The sequence below is a fragment of the Melanostigma gelatinosum genome, assembly GCF_949748355.1.
Source record: "Melanostigma gelatinosum genome assembly, chromosome: 20".
Taxonomy (NCBI): Eukaryota; Metazoa; Chordata; class Actinopteri; order Perciformes; family Zoarcidae; genus Melanostigma; species Melanostigma gelatinosum.
This window is the reverse complement of record NC_136653.1, coordinates 16,925,176-16,946,473: the sequence shown is the minus strand read 5'-3', so window position 1 is coordinate 16,946,473 and position 21,298 is coordinate 16,925,176. Positions and strand designations below refer to the sequence as shown.

The following is a 21,298-nucleotide window of genomic DNA, read 5'->3' as shown; positions in this document are numbered from 1 at the left end:
AGATGTGTTGAAATGTGAAGGTATTGTGTATGTGTTACTGGTTAATGGTGACTGAAGATGGCACACAGCTGAAATTGAAAAGTTTCAGGTTCACCTGAAAAAAAGCACTGAAAGCATAAATATCTTTTTTTAATGATGCAGGTGTAAGCTAAAAACTATCCCAAATCACAGCACAATATGACGGGGCTGTATAAAAAGATTTGGCTTTGATAAAGTGAAGCAAACTGAATTGTAGACCTCATTGTGTCAGAGAGGTCGAGCAGATTTGTCATTTTGGAACCTGTTCTATTATACTCTTATATACCATATAACTATATATTTCACTTGTTTTATCTATAATATTATTCAATCTGGGGGAGCTGCCTGGCTGCCTTGTGTGTGTGTGTGCCTTTGTCAGCCCTGTGATTGCCCAATCACAGTGTGTGACGCCTCTTTAGACGCGCCAGAGTCCCATATATGGAGTGGTGCAAACGTCGGTTTGATTGACAGCCTCGTTATGGTAAAACAACAGGAGTGTGCCGTGCGTGGTGCTGCGTAAAAGCTGATTTGCCAAAAGTTACCGTAACTCCCTTCTCCCCATGGCCTCACATTTTACACTCTTAACACCGCGGCAGCATGCTATCAGTGTTTAGCTGGCAAAACGGAATAGCAAGCCTGTTCCTTCATGATTCATCTCAAGGTACGAATAATGCATGGCTTATGTGGCTAGCTTCTGGCTAGCTTGTGTGGTGGTTGCTGGCATGTAGCATTGTAAGGGTTTGACGGAGAGAAATTGTGAAGCTATGTATCGAGTCTGTGTGAAATGCTAATGCGCATTGCTATGTCAGTTAGCCGTGGTCAATTTTCTAGATATATTTTAGATATGATATTAGTTGATGTATAATTGTGTTTGCAGTGTGTACAATGGCTGGTATGATGATTTTGCCCAGACTTTTGTCGTTAATTCGGTGATTATGTCTGGAGCATTTTTGATATTTCTTAATAAAAAGTCCATTCGGAACCACAGTACCACTCTAAACGGTCTCGCTCTGGCTCAAGTGGGGGCCGCTCGTCACCACAAGGTTTTAAACAATAGGTCTGTAATCGCGGGCTAACCACAGCCTGTGTAACTCGTCATCTTGATCATAAATGTGCCTCCTTTCTGCTCAAACACCTGCTTTCTTTTTGTTTTTTTTGCTGCCCTTTTTTATTCTTTGTATACATGGTTTTTTTTTGTTGTTGTTTTTATTGAAAAATTGTGTTTGTACATTGAGAGCGGAGTGGAAACCGGAGTCAAATTCCATGTATGCGTAAGCATACATGGCCAATAAAGCTGATTGTGATTCTTTATAGTGCCCACATCAGTGGTCTATTGCATAATATGTGCTGATTGATGTTATTCTAGGTTAATATCAAAGTCCAACTGGGCATATTTGTTAGCAAATGTGAAATCGCTTACGCACACAAAAACAACTGATTAATTGTTTACTCTGTTATAATACAATGAAAGATTCCCAATAAGATTTACCAGAGGCCAAGATGACGTCTCTAAATGATTTGTTTTATCCAAACATCAAGCAAATACCCAAAGATATTCAGTTCACTATCACATGTCACAAAGCAAAGCAGAACATCTTCACATTTGAGGAGCTAAAATTTAAAAAGTGATCATCAATGTCTGTAGAGATTATTGTTCTGTTGCAGATTAATTGACGATACTCGTTTCAGCTCTATTGTAATGAAACGAGAACAAGCTATTAAACTAAAGGGATCGTTGTTAATGTCATGTCCTAATCTTTAAACTGAAAGTGGGTATTAGTCCACAGTGTCCAGAAAAAGACATTTTGGCCACAGCCTCTTTCTGCACTCTGCCACGAGTCTACTGATCTGATGAGGATGCAATGCAGATACATTTAGTCAGAGTAGTTAGTCAATTTTGTCGAATGATGACTCTCAAATAAAGTTAAACAGCTTAAAATCACAAACACTAATCGTGGTGAGTGAATAGTTTCTTACCTCGATCACTTCTCCATCAGTTTTTGGTTTCGTCGGGGAACCATCGGTCTGAAGAAAATGAAAACATTTCAGGAACGTACAGTAATGCTGTACAGTAACTCTTCCAAAGTATACGAGCATTATATGATAACAAGGTGTCTGAGTTTGCACACAACTCTTTTATTTTTTTTGCAGATAATCAATAAAGCATTTAGAGACTGCTTTTGAGAGTATTTCATTCTACTCTAGTGAGATGGTTTGTTTTCTGATCGGTTGAACATGTGTACATGGCCGCTGAGTCATCCCCAAAAATACTGATATTGTGTTATGTCTTCTAGATATAATTATTGGTTTGTGTATGATTGTGTTTGCAGTGTGTAAAATGGCTGCTATGATGATTTTCCCCATACTTTTTTCGTTAGTTCGGTACCTAATGTTTGTGTGGAGCATTCATGATATTTGTTTATGAAAAGTACATTATTCGACACAGTACCAGGCTAAACGGGCTCGCTCGAACCCCAAATCGGGCTCGGTTGTGTGGTGCTTGCTGGCTTATAGCACTGTAAGGGTTTGATGGAGACAAATTATGAAGACATGCATCGATTCTGTGTGAAATGCTAATGCGCATAGCTACGCTCGTTAGCCGTTTTGGTGAGGTAGCAGCTCCTTTGTCTAGCTTTGTTTGTGTGCACGGTGTGAAATTGTGGTAAATCTTCTAGATATATTTTAGATATATTAGTTGATATATAATTGTGTTTGCAGTGTGTACAATGGCTGGTATGATGATTTTGCCCAGACTTTTGTCGTTAATTCGGTGATTATGTCTGGAGCATTTTTGATATTTCAGAATCAGAATCGGGCGAAAAAGGTTTGGCCAGTGGATAAACAGATGTTTAAAAGTTCCTCTCTGCTGAATGTGATCAGAGAGGGAGAGCTGGAAATGGGACAAACACACAAAAACAGAAAAAGTACGAGAGAGCGAAGTACTGAGGCTGCCATAGTCGGCGCCGCCATCTTTGCCATCTTATTAAAAAGTCCATTCGGAACCACAGTACCACTCTAAACGGTCTCGCTCTGGCCCAAATGGGGGCTGCTCGTCACCAGAAGGTTTTAAACAATAGGTCTGTAATGGCGGGCTAACCACAGCCTGTGTAACTCGTCATCTTGATCATAAATGTGCCTCTTTTCTGCTCAAACACCTGCTTTTTTTTGTTTTTTTGCTGCCCTTTCGTATTCTTTGTATACATGGGTTTTTTTGTTGTTTATTGAAAAATTGTGTTTGTACATTGAGAGCGGAGTGGAAACCGGAGTCAAATTCCATGTATGCGTAAGCATACATGGCCAATGAAGCTGATTGTGATTCATTATCGTGCCGACATCAGTGGTCTATTGCATAATATGTGCTGATTGATGTTATTCTAAACATCATACTATAATTAACATAATACTTAAATTGTCATCTCTGATTTAAAACATGTTGCCGTCTGTCTTCATTTTTGGTTCACCTGAAAAGATATGATGACTCTCATTTAAAGTTATACAGCTCAAAATCACAAACACTAACCGTGGTCAGTGAATAGTTTCTTGCCTTGATCACTTCTCCATCAGTTCGAAGAATCCGCGCTGCAGTACCGATTTGACGTGTTTGCCGCTGAAGAAAAACAAAACTATTTCAGGAACTTGCAGTAATGTTGTACAGTAACACTTCCAAAATATACGAGCATTATATGATAACACGGTGTCTCTGAGTTTGCACGCAACTCTTATTTTTTTTTTTTCAGATAATTAAAAAGCATTTCGAGACTGCTTTTGAGAGTATTTCATTCTACTTTAGTGAGATGGTTTGTTTTCTGATCGGTTGAATTGTAATGTGTTACTCTCGCCGGGCCACAAGGTGGTGCTGCAGCGCATGTAATCCGCCCGGAGTCTGTTCTGGTTAAACAGTAGATCTGTAATGGCGGGCTAACCACAGTCTGTGGGGCCAACTAATAACTCATCTTTTTACACTGGATGATTCGGTCTGTAATGTTGACTGTGAAAACTTCAGCGGGGAAAAACCCCAAAATCATAACTTTATATTCCCGTTATACACGCAGCCATTTCATCATTTCGGGCAGACGACATGCTTATCTGTTGGGACACAAACGGCTTGAAAATGATCATTTTGATTATTTCATCTTCAAAGTTTACCCATTGAATGCTATGTGACCGACTCACACAATGAAATTCAAGCCATATTTTTCAACGCATTTGTAAGAATCCATTAATTTCTGTATTAAAATCAACATTATTCGGAGACACTTGAGACTTGCTTATGTTGTAATCCTTCACAGCGAACAAAGTCAACATGACATTTTTTCAATGTTGCATCAGCAAACTTTGTTAACTTTGCGCTTCACAAAACAAGTAATAAAGTGTTTTACAAGAAAAATGTGGGAACGGGAGAGAGACTCGAGCAACGATCAAGAGTCTGATAATCTACACTTTCTACTTTCAAGAAGGTTACAATCTTGAGGATTGTTTTAGAGCGCAGGTGTCAAACTCAAGGCCCGTGGGCCGAATCCGACCGCCACGTCATTTTATGTGGCCCGCGAATCCGCCAGCATAAAAAAATAATAATATATATATATTTTGTTTTTTTACATTTATATAACTGCATGTACAATATTTATGCACTTGAATAAACAATAATCAAATGCACAGTTATTTCACAATATGTTAGGGAGAAGTTAGTTATACAGTCTTACAGTTACAACCGGCCCTTTGATGGACGACCGTGATGCTGATGTGGCTCAGAGTGGAAATGAGTTTGAAACCCCTGTTTTAGAGTCTATATCCATAAAGTAAATATCTACATTTGTTTTGCTGCAGACCGATCAAGACATCAGCTCGAAAGTGAAATACACCACCTTACATTTGTTGGTTTTGCCTTAATGGTGAAAAAAGAATATATAAAATAATAAAAACAATGGTGCTTTAAAAGTTCAAATGTCTGTTTTGCTGCAGTGATGCCATCTGCCTATAATTCACACCATCACACCATCACCTAACACTGTGTCAGAATAATTATGCTTCTCCTGCTGCCACGTTTTTCACCTACCTGTGATGTTCCTGTATTAGCAAGCGGCACCGTGTCTCCTTCAGGCCACTGAAATTGAAATATATACAATAACCTTAAACCAAAGACGGAACACTGAGTGTTTGCATAATATCTTTTAGCTTTTTAGTTGTTTTTTTTTCGGGCTCTGCAAGGTCATTGACACAAGATTTCCAACAAAGCACTGAAATAATCAATAAGCCAGTTTCATAGAGACGACAGCAGTGTGATAAATGCTCCACAAAGAATGCAGATGTTCCCTTTTCAGTAAATTTGGGACAAGCCACCATCGTAACACACTGTCTTACCGAGGCTGTTAGAATGAATCCCACCAAACACAGCAGTGTAAGTCCTCTCATCTTGATCATAAATGTGCCTCCTTTCTGCTCAAACACCTGCTTTATAGTGCAGTAGAGTCTATTGCATAATATGTGCTGATTGATGTTATTCTAGGTTAATATCAAAGTCCAACTGGGCATATTTGTTAGCAAATGTGAAATCGCTTACGCACACAAAAACAACTGATTAATTGTTTACTCTGTTATAATACAATGAAAGATACCCAATACGATTTACCAGAGGCCAAGATGACGTCTCTAAATGATTTGTTTTATCCAAACATCAAGCAAATACCCAAAGATATTCAGTTCACTATCACATGTCACAAAGCAAAGCAGAACATCTTCACATTTGAGGAGCTAAAATTTAAAAAGTGATCATCAATGTCTGTAGAGATTATTGTTCTGTTGCAGATTAATCGACGATACTCGTTTCAGCTCTATTGTAATGAAACGAGAAGAACCTAATAAACTAAAGGGATCGTTGAGAATAATGTCATGGCTTAATCTTTAAACTGAAAGTGGGTATTAGTCCACAGTGTCCAGAAAAAGACATTTTTTGCCACAGCCTCTTTCTGCACTCTGCCCCGAGTCTACTGATCTGATGAGGATGCAATGCAGATACATTTTGTCAGAGTAGTTAGTCAATTTTGTCGAATGATGACACATTTAAAGTTAAACAGCTTAAAATCACTTAATTTCTGGAGAGTTACAGCAACTACTCATCAGTAGAAACATACCGTCACCAAACCAACAGAGTACTACTGTCCACGTACAACACGGTGGTTCAAAATCAAAAGGGTTTTTACTACAAGCATAGTTATGTTCAGGAAGGTAAAGAACTGGATTTATGTTCTCTGTTTCTGTCCTTTCCATAAAAGATGCCGGGGAGAGAGGATCCCTGCTGGAGCACTTTGGGTGGACGTAGATAATATTTGTGATGAAAAGAGACTTTTTGTGTTGGTTACTTGTAATCTTAAGACCTGTGTTAACCTGCTATCCCTCCCATAACCTCTTACTTAATTGGTGTCCCATTTTGACAAATCGTGGAAAAATTATCAAAAGTTTCAGCTCTTTTTGGAAAAGTAGACGTTTCAAATGACCTTATCAAAGTTCAAGTTCAAAGTTCACTTTATTGTCAAAGTTTCCACATGTGTTATGCATACAGAAAATTCGAAATGCCGTTTCTCGCAGTCCCACAGTGTAATATAGACATGAACATATAACATATAATAGAATAAAATAGAATAAAGTTAAGAACATAAGGGCCTAGATAAAGGATTAACAAGTAGCAGCAGAGAATAAAAAGTGACTGGTGCTGGATGAGGGAAGGGTGTGTGAGGGGGGTATTTGTTCGTAGCAGCAGAGAATAAAAAATTAAAATAAATAAATAGAAAAAGTGACTGGTGCTGGATGAGGGAAGGGGTGTGAGGGGGAGTAGATGTCCTGGTATGTTCCATTTGAGGCAGTGGGGAAGGTGGGTGAGGGGGAGGGTAGAGAGGTCAGGGGAGAGATGGCAGGGGGGGAGAGAGGGGGAGCGAGAGGAGAGAGGGAGGGAGAGAGTTCAGCATCCTGACCGCCTGGTGGAAGAAGCTGTTCCTCAGCCGGGTAGAGCTCGAACGGAGACTGCGGAACCTTCTCCCTGAAGGCAGGAGGCTGAAGAGGCTGTTGGAGGGGTGGGTGGGGTCACCCGCAATGCCGAGTGCTTTGCGGGTGAGGCGGGTGTTGTAAATGTCCTGTAGTGTAGGGAGTGAGACTCCGATGATCCTCTGGGCAGAGTTCACAATGCGCTGCAGGCTCTTGCGGTTGGAGGCGGTGCAGCTTCCGAACCACAGCGTGATGCAGCTGCTGAGGATGCTCTCAGTGGCGCCTCGGTAGAATGAGAGCATGATGGGGGGGGGGGCTCCTGCTCGCTTGAGCTTCCTGATGAAGTACAGGCGTTGCTGGGCCTTCTTTGCCAGTGCAGTGGTGTTGCTGTTCCAGGTGAGGTCATCTGTGATTGTCACACCCAGGAATTTGGTGCTGCTCACCTGTTCCACAGCAGCACCATTGATGGTCAGAGGGAGGGGGGGTTGGGAGTGGGTTCTCCTGAAGTCAACAACAATCTCCTTTGTTTTCCCCACATTGAGGAAGAGATTGTTATTTTGGCACCAACGGACCAGCTGGTTCACTTCCTTCCTGTAGTTAGTCTCATCGTTGTGGCTGATGAGACCTACCACGGTAGTGTCGTCAGCGAACTTCACGATGTGGTTGGAGCTGTAGTTGGGTTTACAGTCATGGGTCAGCAGGGTGAAGAGAAGGGGGCTGAGCACACAACCTTGGGGGGCCCCCGTACTCAGTGTTAGTGTGTTCGAAGTGTTGTTGTTGACCCGAACAGCTTGTGGTCTCTCTGTGAGGAAGTCCAACAACCAGTTGCAGAGAGAGGGGCTGAGGCCCAGGTCTGTAAGTTTACACACAAGCTGCTGGGGGATGATTGTATTGAATGCTGAGCTGAAATCTATGAACAGCATTCTGACGTAGGAGTTCTTAGTGTCCAGGTGTGTGAGGGCTGGGTGTAGAGCGGAGGAGATTGCATCCTCTGTGGACCGTTTAGTTCGGTAAGCAAACTGAAACGGGTCCAGGGAGGGAGGAAGGGTGGATTTGATCTGCTTCATGACCAGCCTTTCGAAACACTTCATGATGGTAGAAGTCAATGCGACGGGGCGGTAGTCGTTGAAGCAGGCTGGAGATGACTTCTTCGGCACAGGAATGATGGTGGTTTCCTTGAAGCACGTGGGAACAACAGCCTGGCTCAGGGAGGTGTTAAAGATGTCGGTGAGGACATCCGTGAGCTCCTCTGCGCAGTCCCTCAGCACACGACCAGGAATGTTGTCAGGTCCCGCAGCCTTGCGGGTATTAATCCTCAGCAGTGTGCTCCTCACACTGGCTGGGGACAGGCACAGAGCCTGGTCGTCGGTGGGGGGGGTGGTTTTCTGCGCAGGTGTGTTGTTCTGTGCTTCGAAGCGTGCAAAGAAGCCATTGAGGTTGTTAAGCAGGGAGGTGTGACTGTCACAGGTCTGTGGCGGTAGTTTGTAGTCCGTTATGGTCCTAATGCCCTGCCACAGGCTCCGTGAGTCCCTGCTGTCTTTGAAATGTCCTGTGATTTTCCTGGTGTACAGTCGTTTAGCTTTCCTGATGCCACGGCACAGGTCAGCCCTGGCTGCTCCCAGCCCAGCTGGGTCTCCAGCTCTGAAGGCGGTGTCGCGAGCCTTGAGCAGTGTGCGGACCTCCCCTGTCAGCCATGGCTTCTGGTTGGCTCGGATGGTGATGGCTCTGGTGGTAGTTACATCATCAATGCACTTGGTGATGTAACCTGTGACTGTCTCTGTGTATTCTTGAATGTTAATGTGATGGTTGTAGGTGGCTGCCTGCTTGAACATGTCCCAGTCTGTAGTACCAAAGCAGTCCTGAAGTGCAGCAGTACTGTCCTCTGGCCACACCCGTACCTGTTTTGAAACCGGTTTGGTAACCTTTACCCTTGCTCTGTAGGCCGGTTTCAGCAAGACAGTGAGGTGGTCGGAGAGGCCAATGTGGGGGAGGGGGGACGCCTTGTACGCTCCCTTGATCGATGTGTAGACTAGGTCTAATTTGTTGTTTTCCCTGGTTGGAAAATCAACATGCTGGTATATTTTAGGCAGAACAGTTTTTAGGTTAGCATGGTTGAAGTCTCCAGCAACGATGAGAATGCCGTCTGGGTGTGCTGTCTGTTGCTCACTGATGGCTCTGTAAAGTTCACTGAGTGCCTCCTCTCTGTCCTTGTTGTTGGGGCTCGGAGGTATATAAACAGCCACCAGTAGAATGGCTGAAAACTCCCTCGGCAGGTAAAAAGGACGGCACTTTAAAACCATAAACTCCACCAGCGGGGAACAGTGTTGGTTAACAACAATAGCGTCTCGACACCAAGCATCACTGATGTAAACACACACACCGCCGCCGCGGGACTTTCCCACGCTAACTATGTCTCTGTCTGCTCGGTAGCATGTTAGCTTGTCCAGTTGAATAGCGGAGTCCGGGATGTTGTGGTGGAGCCATGTTTCCGTGAACACGTAAACACAGCAGTCCCTCACCTCACGCTTGGTTCTGAGTAGCCGTATATTGTCCATCTTGTTGTCCAGTGAACGGACATTTGCCATGAGTAATGTTGGAATTGCCGGCTTGTGTGGGCTAGCCGTTAGCCTAGCCCGGATACCTCCACGCTTTCCCCGCTTTTGCTTCCTCTCGCACCGCTTGCGATGTCTCCTTACCGGGTGGGGGTTGACACAATGGGGGGAGCAGAGAAGTCCCAGGCTGCTAAGATCCACGGAGAGTTTGGCTTCCAAGTTGAAGAAAGTTGTACTTTTTCCAAGAAGAAACTCACGGCTGTATTGTTGTGTTTTGCGATATAAGTCCGTCGGGCATGACGAACACAGCGGCAGACTAGACAAACTAGACGAAAAAGACGAAAAAGACGAAAACACTGTTTTTCCGGGACCGCGAGGGGCCGCTGCGACTGCTCGCGCCGCCAACATGAAGTAAGAACACGCTCAGAACCAAGCACATTAACAAATAAAAACCTTTCTCACACGACAGACTTGAAATGTTTATTTGAAGGAGACAGAAACGCCAACTAAGTTCTTAAATTGTCATCTCTGATTTAAAACATGTTGCCATCTGTTCACCTGAAAAGATATGATGACTCACATTTAAAGTTATACAGCTTAAAATCACAAACACTAACCGTGGTGAGTGAATAGTTTCTTACCTCAATCACTTCTCCATCAGTTGGTTTAGGTGGGAAATCATCGTTGCTTTCAAGAAACCATGACCCATGATTCTTTCACGGGTCTGAAGAAAATGAAACTATTTCAGGAACTTACAGTAATACTGTACAGTAGGCAAGTAAAAAAAGGAAAGTCGATAATGAGGGCCGCCGCTTCCAGGAGAGGTGGAGATCGCAATATTTTTTTCACCGAAAACCGAAACAACTGTCTCCCTAATTTGTCAAAAAAAGTTACTTTTTTAGTTTCTTTGTAAAAAAGTTACTTTTTTAGTTACTATATTCTAAAAGTTACTTTTTTAGTTACTTTGTAAAAAAAAGTTACTTTTTTAGTTACTTTGTAAAAAAAAGTTACTTTTTTAGTTACTTTGTAAAAAAAAGTTACTTTTTTTAGTTATTTTGTAAAAAAAGTTACTTTTTAGTTTCTTTGTAAAAAAGTTACTTTTTTAGTTACTTTGTAAAAAAAAGTTACTTTTTTAGTTACTTTGTAAAAAAGTTAATTTTTAGTTTCTTTGTAAAAAAGTTACTTTTTTAGTTACTATATTCTAAAAGTTACTTTTTTAGTTACTTTGGAAAAAAAGTTACTTTTTTAGTTACTTTGGAAAAAAAGTTACTTTTTTAGTTACTTTGGAAAAAAAGTTACTTTTTTAGTTACTTTGGAAAAAAAGTTACTTTTTTAGTTACTTTGGAAAAAAAGTTACTTTTTTAGTTACTTTGGAAAAAAAGTTACTTTTTTAGTTACTTTGGAAAAAAAGTTACTTTTTTAGTTACTTTGGAAAAAAAGTTACTTTTTTAGTTACTTTGGAAAAAAAGTTACTTTTTTAGTTACTTTGGAAAAAAAGTTACTTTTTTAGTTACTTTGGAAAAAAAGTTACTTTTTTAGTTACTTTGGAAAAAAAGTTACTTTTTTAGTTACTTTGGAAAAAAAGTTACTTTTTTAGTTACTTTGGGAAAAAAGTTACTTTTTTAGTTACTTTGGGAAAAAAGTTACTTTTTTAGTTACTTTGGGAAAAAGTTACTTTTTTAGTTACTTTGGGAAAAAAGTTACTTTTTTAGTTACTTTGGGAAAAAAGTTACTTTTTTAGTTACTTTGGGAAAAAAGTTACTTTTTTAGTTACTTTGGGAAAAAAGTTACTTTTTTAGTTACTTTGGGAAAAAGTTACTTTTTTAGTTACTTTGGGAAAAAAGTTACTTTTTTAGTTACTTTGGGGAAAAAGTTACTTTTTTAGTTACTTTGGGGAAAAAGTTACTTTTTTAGTTACTTTGGGAAAAAAGTTACTTTTTTAGTTACTTTGGGAAAAAAGTTACTTTTTTAGTTACTTTGGGAAAAAAGTTACTTTTTTAGTTACTTTGGAAAAAAGTTACTTTTTTAGTTACTTTGGAAAAAAAGTTACTTTTTTAGTTACTTTGGAAAAAAAGTTACTTTTTTAGTTACTTTGGGGAAAAAGTTACTTTTTTAGTTACTTTGGGGAAAAAGTTACTTTTTTAGTTACTTTGGGGAAAAAGTTACTTTTTTAGTTACTTTGGGAAAAAAGTTACTTTTTTAGTTACTTTGGGAAAAAGGTTACTTTTTTAGTTACTTTGGGGAAAAAAGTTACTTTTTTAGTTACTTTGGGGAAAAAAGTTACTTTTTTAGTTACTTTGGAAAAAAAGTTACTTTTTTAGTTACTTTGGGAAAAAAGTTACTTTTTTAGTTACTTTGGGAAAAAAGTTACTTTTTTAGTTACTTTGGGAAAAAAGTTACTTTTTTAGTTACTTTGGGAAAAAAGTTACTTTTTTAGTTACTTTGGGAAAAAAGTTACTTTTTTAGTTACTTTGGGAAAAAAGTTACTTTTTTAGTTACTTTGGGAAAAAAGTTACTTTTTTAGTTACTTTGGGAAAAAAGTTACTTTTTTAGTTACTTTGGGAAAAAAGTTACTTTTTTAGTTACTTTTTGAAGATACTCAACTGTATCAACTGTTACAAAAGTACTCCAGGCTATGACACAAATGTGAGACCTCAGAGCCCTGAAGGTATGCTGTAGATCAGGCATGTCCAAAGTCCGGCCCGCGGGCCAATCACGGCCCGAGGTCAGATTTTATACGGCCTGAGCCTTCTGTGTTAAAATGCATTATTTATGGCCCGCCAGCACAGTCAAAACGGAATGAATAAATCATACAAATTCAACATGCAATTCCTATTTTTACCTCATGGTGGCAGCACCACTCTGTAACTGTCTGGCTGTTTGAAATTGGCTCTGACCCTTGAACTGTCATGGCTACGGCAAGTAAAAAAAGGAAAGTCGATAATGAGGGCCGCCGCTTCCAGGAGAGGTGGAGATCGCAATATTTTTTTCACCGAAAACCGAAACAACTGTGTCTCCCTAATTTGTCATGAGACTGTTGCCTTGTTTAAGGAATATAATGTAAAGAGACACTACGAGACCAAACGTGCTAATGCTACAACAAGCTATCAGAGAGCGTCTGTGCTAGAAAAGTGAAGCAACTCCAAGATAACTTGGCCACACAGCAGCGGTCCCTTTCACATGAAAACATCATCAAAGTAAGCTGCGGAGTGGCAATTGCTAAACATGACAAACCTTTTGCGGAATGTGAGGTTATCAAAGACTGTGTTATGAAAATAGCAGAAAACATTTGCCCCGAGAAGAAGACAGAGTTTGCTAATGTTTGCCTGGCTCGTAACACTGAAGAGCTATCATCAGATACGAAGAGACAACTTGATTTTTTTCGTGAGCCTGTTTCATGTGTGTTGAATTTAAATGTTAGACAACTTTTCATCACCCTCACTAAGTCATATTTAAGATTGTCTTGAGGTGAGAATATTGATCGGTTCCTATGTAATTAGCTTTTAGATGGCTTGTTCTTTGTTATCTGACTTTCAAGATGCGAAAGAAAGGCAGAATAGTTGTTGAGATGTGTTCACACATGAATGCTTACATTTGGTTACATTGCTATTTGCTGTCATTGAAAATAAAATGATAAAATAACAATGTATGTATAGGCTACTTGTATTGTTTAAAATAATGTCAGCAGGGACTGTTGGCCCTTGGGCATTTTCACATTATCAAATTTGGCCCTCTTTGAAAAAAGTTTTGGACACCCCTGCTGTACAGTAACTCTTCCAAAATATACGAGCACGATATGATAACAAGGTGTCTCTGAGTTTGCACACACCTTATTTTTTTTGCAGATAATTAAAAAGCATTTAGAGACTGCTTTTGAGAGTATTTCATTCTACTTTAGTGAGATGGTTTGTTTTCGGATCGGTTGAATTGTAATGCGTTACTCTCGTCGGCCACAAGGTGGTGCTGCAGCGCATTTAATGCGCCCGGAGTCTGTTCTGGTTCAACAATAGATCTGTAATGTAATTCATTTCTGTGGTATTAAAATCAACATTAAGAGACACTTGAGACTTGCTTATGTTGTAATCCTTCACAGTGAACAAAGTCAACGTAACATTTTTTCAATGTTCAATCTTTAGTAATAATGTCATGTCTTAATCTTTAAACTGAAAGTGGGTATTAGTCCACGGTGTCCAGAAAAAGAATTTTTTTGCCACAGCCTCTTTCTGCACTCTGCCCCGAGTCTACTGATCTGATGAGGATGCAATGCAGATACATTTAGTCAGAGGAGTTAAATGTAGATAAATTATTTAAAGTGAACTAATCTCTTTAGACCCCAAAGGTTTACCGACCTAAAGGCAACCGAATTATGAAATGAAAGGACATTTTGACGTAAGAGTTTTGATAAAATGTTTAATTAAAAGAAGCAGCAGCAGAACGATGGTACGGGTGGTTTCTCATCTTGTTCGCTGTTTTTCTCCTTCAGAACTCAAAATCTGTTTGCATCTGTTGAGTTGAGTCCTGTTGTGCGTGCGTCATCCCTGGAAAAGACAAGAAACGACATTTCAGCTCAACAGCATTATGTAATTATCTTTAGCTAATTACCACCCCCTCTTTTGAAACGTGTATACTGAACCGTATATCATATCCAAGTATATTGTGAGATTAGAAATTGCATTGCATGCAGATTAAATGCTATTTGACATGCAACATCCAATCATAAATATATACGGGTGCTATTTATGTATTTTGTTTTCCTTGAGTTCTGAACAGTTTCTTACCTGGGTGTCCTCTCCAACAGTAGGTGGTGGGAACCCAGGTGTATTCTCAACTGGCAGCTGGGTAGCCTTCAGAAATAACGAGCAACACTTTACAGCGATGTAAGTATGATATATTAATTCATCAAAATGATCTAAAGTGCACATACCTGTACACTTGTGTTGTCTGGCTTGCGTTCCTCTGTTTCCTGAAATGGAAAGGCATTGCACTTCAATACTCTCTAGGTCACACAAACACAAAACATTGCAAAGCAACGTTGTGCAGATGGAACCTGGAAAAAAACGTTTTATTGCAAAATTACCAAATTTGAAATAATTTTAATCCGACATCTCAGGAATAAATTACAGATTAAGACATTAAAACCTGTAACAGCTGTAGAAGTTTCGTCTATATTTGTAACAAATAAACAATAAATACATCTTTTATAGAACAATACATGTATCAGAAAAAAATAAAAAGTATTTCAAGCCTTGGTGTGAGTCAAATTCAAGAAATATTAAAATAATTGCAAAGAGAGTGAAGAACTTAATGCAAAATAAATGTAAAACAAGTTATTTGTAGTAAAAGGACACGGTTGGATGAAGTGAAATGTATTAACAAACTGGGAATCTTCAGTCCAAACTTCTCTACAACAGACTAAGTGCCAAACTCAATACTCTTCTTTGAAACTGGTGGATAGATCACAAGATAAGAAGCACTCCTCATGTCAAGCGAGAGAGCTGAAAAAGTGCCTTTAATCTTCTCTAATGACATCAGATATAAAGAGACATTCGTTTAAATCTGTTTCCTACTCTGCGGCTAACCTTTTGTTTGAATTGGAGATCAAGTTTCCCCTCAACAAATCAAACTGTCGGAAGCAGGCGACCACATTCCCAGGAATATTTGACACTTTCCATATTTTGACTTCCAAAAACCTCTTGGAGAACAGTGACATCACTTCCTGGCACAAAGACCACCCACCATTGATGTGTTGGTCGTGATGTTGAACGTGTGTTCAGTCATCATCGGAAATATACTCCCTGGTGCCCACTGAAAAGGAAAATGTAAAATGATTTAGTCCAAGGACACGATAGAGTTTACTTTGTACTCATTTGCCAGATTGTTTGCAAAGGATTGATGTTGGATTTCAAAAGAAAGCAGCTAAACAATCAATACAATTTGCAGCGGTCTGACACATGATGTAGGCCTCTACTGACTAGTTTGATGCTTGAAAAAAAACTCCAAGAAATAAAACGTATTTCTAAACTTGTTTTTCAGAGTAGTATCAATATGAATATTGAAATAGATATGGAAGCAAAGAAATTACATAATTTGCCTAAATAATGAAATGTATTAGAATACTTTACAGTGAAAACAATCTGTCAAGTAAAATATTCCAGAGTTTAAGTTTAGTAGTATATCAATTTGAACATTAAATTCTGTGATATTTAAATGTAAATATTGACTATGCAGCAGTAATTGAATAAAACAAATGGGTATTCATTTATTCATAATCTTCAAATATTTGCCACCGTCTTTGCTCCCATACATTTGGGGCATTCTACGTAACATTTAAGCAATTGCAACAAAATGAAAACTATAGAACATTGGCAGTTAACATTTCACAATCAAAGTTGTTTCCTTTCCAGTATTATCGCCAATCCTACAACACCGGGTCTTGTTGATGCTGCTGAATATTTAATATCTTTTGGGATCAGAAATCTGGGGATAATCCCCAGTTTTGACTCACCGTTGATGCCGTGAGAAATAATCCCAACAAACAGAGCAGTGCGAGGCCTCTCATCTTGAGTTTAGCCTCCTATCTGCGCATACTGCTTTATAGTGCCCATGTCGGTGGGTGGAGTCTGCTCTTGTGTGTTTTGTGCTTCAGCTGAATTACAAAGTCCACCTTTTTTTTTTTAACCTTTTTGAGATTTTAGAAATTGCATTGCATGCAGATTAAATGCTATTTGACATGCAACATCCAATCATAAATATATACGGGTGCTATTTATGTATTTTGTTTTCCTTGAGTTCTGAACAGTTTCTTACCTGGGTGTCCTCTCCAACAGTAGGTGGTGGGAACCCAGGCGTATTCTCAACTGGCAGCTGGGTAGCCTTCAGAAATAACGAGCAACACTTTACAGCGATGTAAGTATGATATATTAATTCATCAAAATGATCTAAAGTTCACATGTACACTTGTGTTGTCTGGCTTGCGTTCCACTGTTTCCTGAAATGGAAAGGCAATGCACTTCAATAAGAACGCACCGTAAATATTTACCCAAACTCAATGACCCAACGGTGGTTGTTTGCTTGCTCCCCCAAGGTCTGTAGAAAGTCCTAAAGGGGGGCTCAAACTCTAAGCTTGTGAAATAAGGCTAACGTAATGAGTCACCTCTCTAGGTCACACAAATTAGGATTAGGCACAGATCAAGAAACTTGAGAAGGATGTGCACATGCTGAAAGAGGAACTGTCCATCTACAATATATTGGTGAGTAGAAAATGTATCAATATATTTCATCATAACATGTAATGTGTAGTCTATTGTCTGATATCGCTGATCTGCACATCATTTACACCATGTCACTCATCTTTCATTATTCAGTAGTAAATGACCCAAATACTGTAATTAATTTGACCTGTATTCAAGTATGTAACTCACATGGTATGTTTCAGTACCAGGCAGTGCTTTCTAATGTTTATTTTAACTTTAAAACACTGAAATGCCCATTTTTTCCCCCTCCACCAGGCCAAGCATCACGTACGAGCCGCTGTCTGAAGCCCAGCTTGCGGAGATCCACAGCCAGGTTCAGCGGTACCTAGAAAAAATAACACGCAGCTATAATACTTACTCAGCCATAAATCTGGCTTAAAATTCACCTTTTTAAAGGCCTTAAACTTCTCTCCATGACATCTAATTACAGATTGTAAGTATCAGGCAGGTCCAAGCGGTGTTCGCTCAGTTCAAGCTTGCTGTGCAGTGAGTAGCATCTACCTTTTGGAATCTTCAGCCTCCAACGGCAGTGTAAAATTGGAACACGGCTTTATTTGTAAATGGTGAACAATCCTGCATCTTTATGAATGCATGTGAGCAGGAAACAGGGGCAGAAGGTGAAGGCTCAGCGATGCCAGGCCTACGACTCGGTGGCGAAAGACCAGAGTGCTAACACAGCTGCCTTCGAGGTCGGTCTACATCTGATTCAACGCATCTCGTGGAAATTAGTAGTTGTACTTCTCTTTGTCTATTGTACTACTGACGGCCTGTTCAGTGAAGAGTTGTGATGAGATGTTGCTCTGTAAACTCTTTTAGGAGATGGACAGCAGAGGCAGCACTGAGGCGTCTAATCAATCGCTGAGAAACGAGCGCCAGAGTTCAACCAAAACCATGACTAAAAAGTCTAAGGACAAGAGGTTGGTAATCAGTGAACATCTTATGAGCAGACTCCATGGCAACGTTACGCTTCTTATTTGCATCACACAAAAGCATTTTTGGAACTAGTTTAAACTTTGAGCGCGACCATCTTCCAAATAGAAGACAAATGAATAATAATTCTAAATTGATTGAGCACATTGTTGTTTTCGAGCCCTTGCCCCAGAATCGTTTGCTGTCTCTTCCCAGTTCTACTCCATCCAAAGCAGAAGCCTTTGAGGGTTTCAAGGTGGGACCAGGCAGCAAGATCAACCGCATCCTGAAGGAGAACAAGGCCGTGCTGCTGGAACGCCACAGTCTCCTTCGACAGCTAACTGAGGAGGTCAACGCTGTCAAGGCAAGTTCATTTGTATAGCACATTTCAACAACAAGGTAATTCAAAGTGCTTCACATAAAACCATTAAAACATAAGGCAAAAGAAAAGGAGATTTAAAAACAATTAAAGAAAGTGTAAGAAATAAAATTCAGTAGTGAAATGCAGGAAATTGATTAATATATTAATTGAATGCGGTTCAATTAAAGGCAATCAATCGCTGAGAGAGAGAGATCGACTGCACCACAGCCTCTATACAGCAACAGCAGGAGACGAGAGGGGGCCACGGTACCATCATGAGGATATTTATGGAAAGTGGGAGATGCTTTGATTTTTGCTTTACTATTCTCAATGGAACCTTATTATATTGGTATTTCTTAAGTGGAATATCATACTATATCTTTGACATTTTAGGGCATTTTTTTTAAAGATGTTTTCATTTGTTTTTGTCTGAAGGTCAGTATTTGGTGCTGGAAGAGGAGCCAGATGCCACTTAATTGACGAAGCTTCGAGAGCTAAAGGGTCTGTACCGGCAGAGATACGAGGTGCATCAACACCTTGTGGATCAGTGCAGGGTGCACCTGCTCTCTGGTCAGTTCTCCAAACATCTTGTATCTTCTTCTTCCCTGAGACGCTCAGAGCTCATCAGAAAATAATGAATTGCTCAATTATGTCCCAGAATTTGAGAACTGGTATGAGAAGTCTTTCCCGGTACCCGAGGAGGAGATAACTAAGGATAAGACCCTCGAACAAGTGAGTCTGCCTCATATTTACAACAGTATCTCATGTAGAAAATAATGCTGTTGTGTAGTTTTCTATAAGCAAACCTTCACACAAATCCCACTCTGTGTGCAGGCAATCATTTTAGTTTGATATGTTTTGGGCAAAGAGCTACCTGCTTCCCTTCTGATCTCAGGGCGAAGATAACCAGCGGCCGTGTGAGCTTCCTCCTGACGACTGCAGCTCAGTCGTTCCACACCGCCCGCTACAGAATGCTGACACGGGTGAGTCTTTATTCTGGTTAACATCTAATGGACGACTGCTCAGTTCATCATATAACATGAAGTGAATGGTGGTAAAGGTGTTTTTCTCCACAAAGAATCATGTAAAGGCACCACTTAAAATATGTTTATTAGAGATGTGCTCCGAAGTTATTCAGCAAGAAAAATTACTAATCGAGTGTTGAGGTGGCAGCCATAGTGTGGTCATGTCAACTCAATCACTTATGCTATTGCCAGGAAAATAGTAGCGATGCATCAACAATCATTGGCAAAGAAAATGAAACCTTTTTGATTCTTCTGTCTCTACAGAGGAACTCGTCTGGACAGAGAAGACTTCCTCATATTCTCCCTGTTAGCTGAGTGAACTACAGTGTTCATTGTGGATTATTAGTCAAGACAAAAGACAATACCCAATAAATCAGCTTCTGAAATGAAAAGTAAAATTTATTTTTCCTGAACCACAAAATAGACTTCTTTGGTTGTACAAATTCACTAGTTACAGTCTTGTATGAGCTCTACCCCTTAACCCTAGGACTTCTGACCCTTTCCCGCCGACCTATTTGCAAGTAAATTCCCCCAAAGAGAACTCGTAGACGAAAGAATAAACACAAAAACTTAAACACTGCATGAATAATGTAGTGAAACCTACTGTAAGTTAAAAAAAAGGAGATATCAGCCATTGCGAATGTAATCAAACAAACTGAATTTCAGTCAGTGAGAACATGGAACGCTATCATTAGAAGACCCTACATTAAATTAACACAAATGCTACTATTCTGTGAAAATACCCAAATACATAAACCGACAGTATGTTAAGCAATGAATTTAATGAGAATGTCTCGAGAGGGATTTCTCATTGGTTCAGCCTCTCCCATTAACAAACCAATATACACGCAGAGAGCGTCCCAATACTAAGCCGGTCCGAACAGAACAGAGTCAGCAGTCCAGACACTCGCTTAGTTTCAAACCCAAAGTTTGCTTTCCTTTCAGTATTTGTACAATATTCACACAAATGATTTTTTCAGTGGCGTCAGATTTAAATAAAACATCTGCTACCTTCACGTCACTCTGGATCGCCTCCAGATAATTCAAGGATAGAATGATTCACATTAATAATACCGTCAACATGGCAGGGTGAGTACCGGCAATTATAAAATATTACTAAAAATGTGTTTCCAAACTTTGATGTTGTGATCCGTTTCTTTGCTGCAGCCTCCAACAAAGATACTTTGTCCAAGCAATCTAGTTTGTAGATATGCTTCTCTTTAAACACGTCTGTTGCGAGTGTGCATCAGTCGTGCTGTTTGTGCCCAAAAGGACCGGAGGGGTTAAAATAGGACTTCAATTTGAATAAAACAATTAATTGTTTAAGATATACGCAGTGCAAAAAAGATATGTACGTTTTTAAAAGCTCTCCACATTTTGTGACTGTGAAGGTAGCAGGATGTTCCCTCATTAATATTTACACAAACCCCCTGACCTCTTTCCACTGAAAGCCTAAAAATATCATTCAAGAAGTTAGTATAGCTATGACCCATTTCTGTTCTCTTCCAGTATGTGGTTTTCTTCTTTCACAGCAAAATCATTGGAGGTGCGAAAAATAAACTAAACTTCAGTCACCTCCTTTTTAAAAACAGCTCAGCTTCTACTTGATGAACTTGTGTACAACAACTAAAAAGAGATCTTTAAGTAGCAATCCTAGCTAACCTCACTAGCTCTCATCCACAGACTGGCACGCAGGATATAAGTGAGTGTGTGGTGACTATCAGCGCCGTAGTCTCTGCAGTGGTTATACATATGTATATATATGGAGAGTAAACCTCGCTCTGACACCGTTTAGTGACTGCTCCTCCTGTGGTCCGCAGCGTATCTTCTCCTCTCGGTGGGAGGTGTTACGTGGGCACCGCCGTCTCCAGGCTGCGGCGGCCCTGCCTCAGTTTGCGCTTGTTGCTGTACAGAGCCATCTCCTCCAGGGCTGAGGTGGCAGGCGGCGGCGGGCTGGGCGCCTCGACCTCGGGGCTGGCAGCGGGCACTAAACAACAACAACAAAACATTTAAGTCAAGCTGCTGCTGTCTGTCCACTGTTTACATAAAAGTCACTCCACATGGGTCGCTGTGGAGAGGAAGCAAGATGACGGATCCCTTACACCTGCGAGAGAAGCCCCACGTTCACAGCAGCAGGAAAGATCAGTGACCGCATGTTTAAACCAGACGCCTACAGTGTAAGATGGTTCTAGTCAGAGTAAA

General features: G+C 40.0%; 1 protein-coding gene and 1 pseudogene across 22 annotated transcripts in view; one reads left to right on the top strand and one right to left on the bottom strand.

Moving 5' to 3' along the window:
- The first annotated feature begins 605 nt into the window (after positions 1 to 605).
- LOC306794343 (kinesin-like protein KIF9) lies at positions 606 to 19,473 on the top strand (annotated as a pseudogene). The gene is made up of 14 exons (XR_013773207.1): positions 606 to 679; positions 14,032 to 14,128; positions 14,347 to 14,425; positions 16,376 to 16,454; positions 16,710 to 16,798; positions 17,057 to 17,122; positions 17,232 to 17,287; positions 17,403 to 17,490; positions 17,618 to 17,718; positions 17,927 to 18,078; positions 18,507 to 18,641; positions 18,730 to 18,803; positions 18,967 to 19,054; positions 19,361 to 19,473. The product of XR_013773207.1 is annotated as a kinesin-like protein KIF9 (transcript).
- The window catches only part of scrib (scribble planar cell polarity protein), a 50,312-nt gene continuing 48,483 nt past the window's right edge, over positions 19,470 to 21,298 (bottom strand). For 19 of the 21 annotated variants that reach the window (XM_079292223.1, XM_079292243.1, XM_079292227.1 and 16 more), the window contains one exon: positions 19,470 to 21,083. In XM_079292223.1, coding sequence (XP_079148349.1) covers positions 20,944 to 21,083 — 140 coding nt within the window. In that variant the 3' untranslated portion in view covers positions 19,470 to 20,943. The remainder of the gene's footprint in view (positions 21,084 to 21,298) is intronic. The other 2 variants (XM_079292226.1, XM_079292228.1) reach the window with 1 other exon arrangement.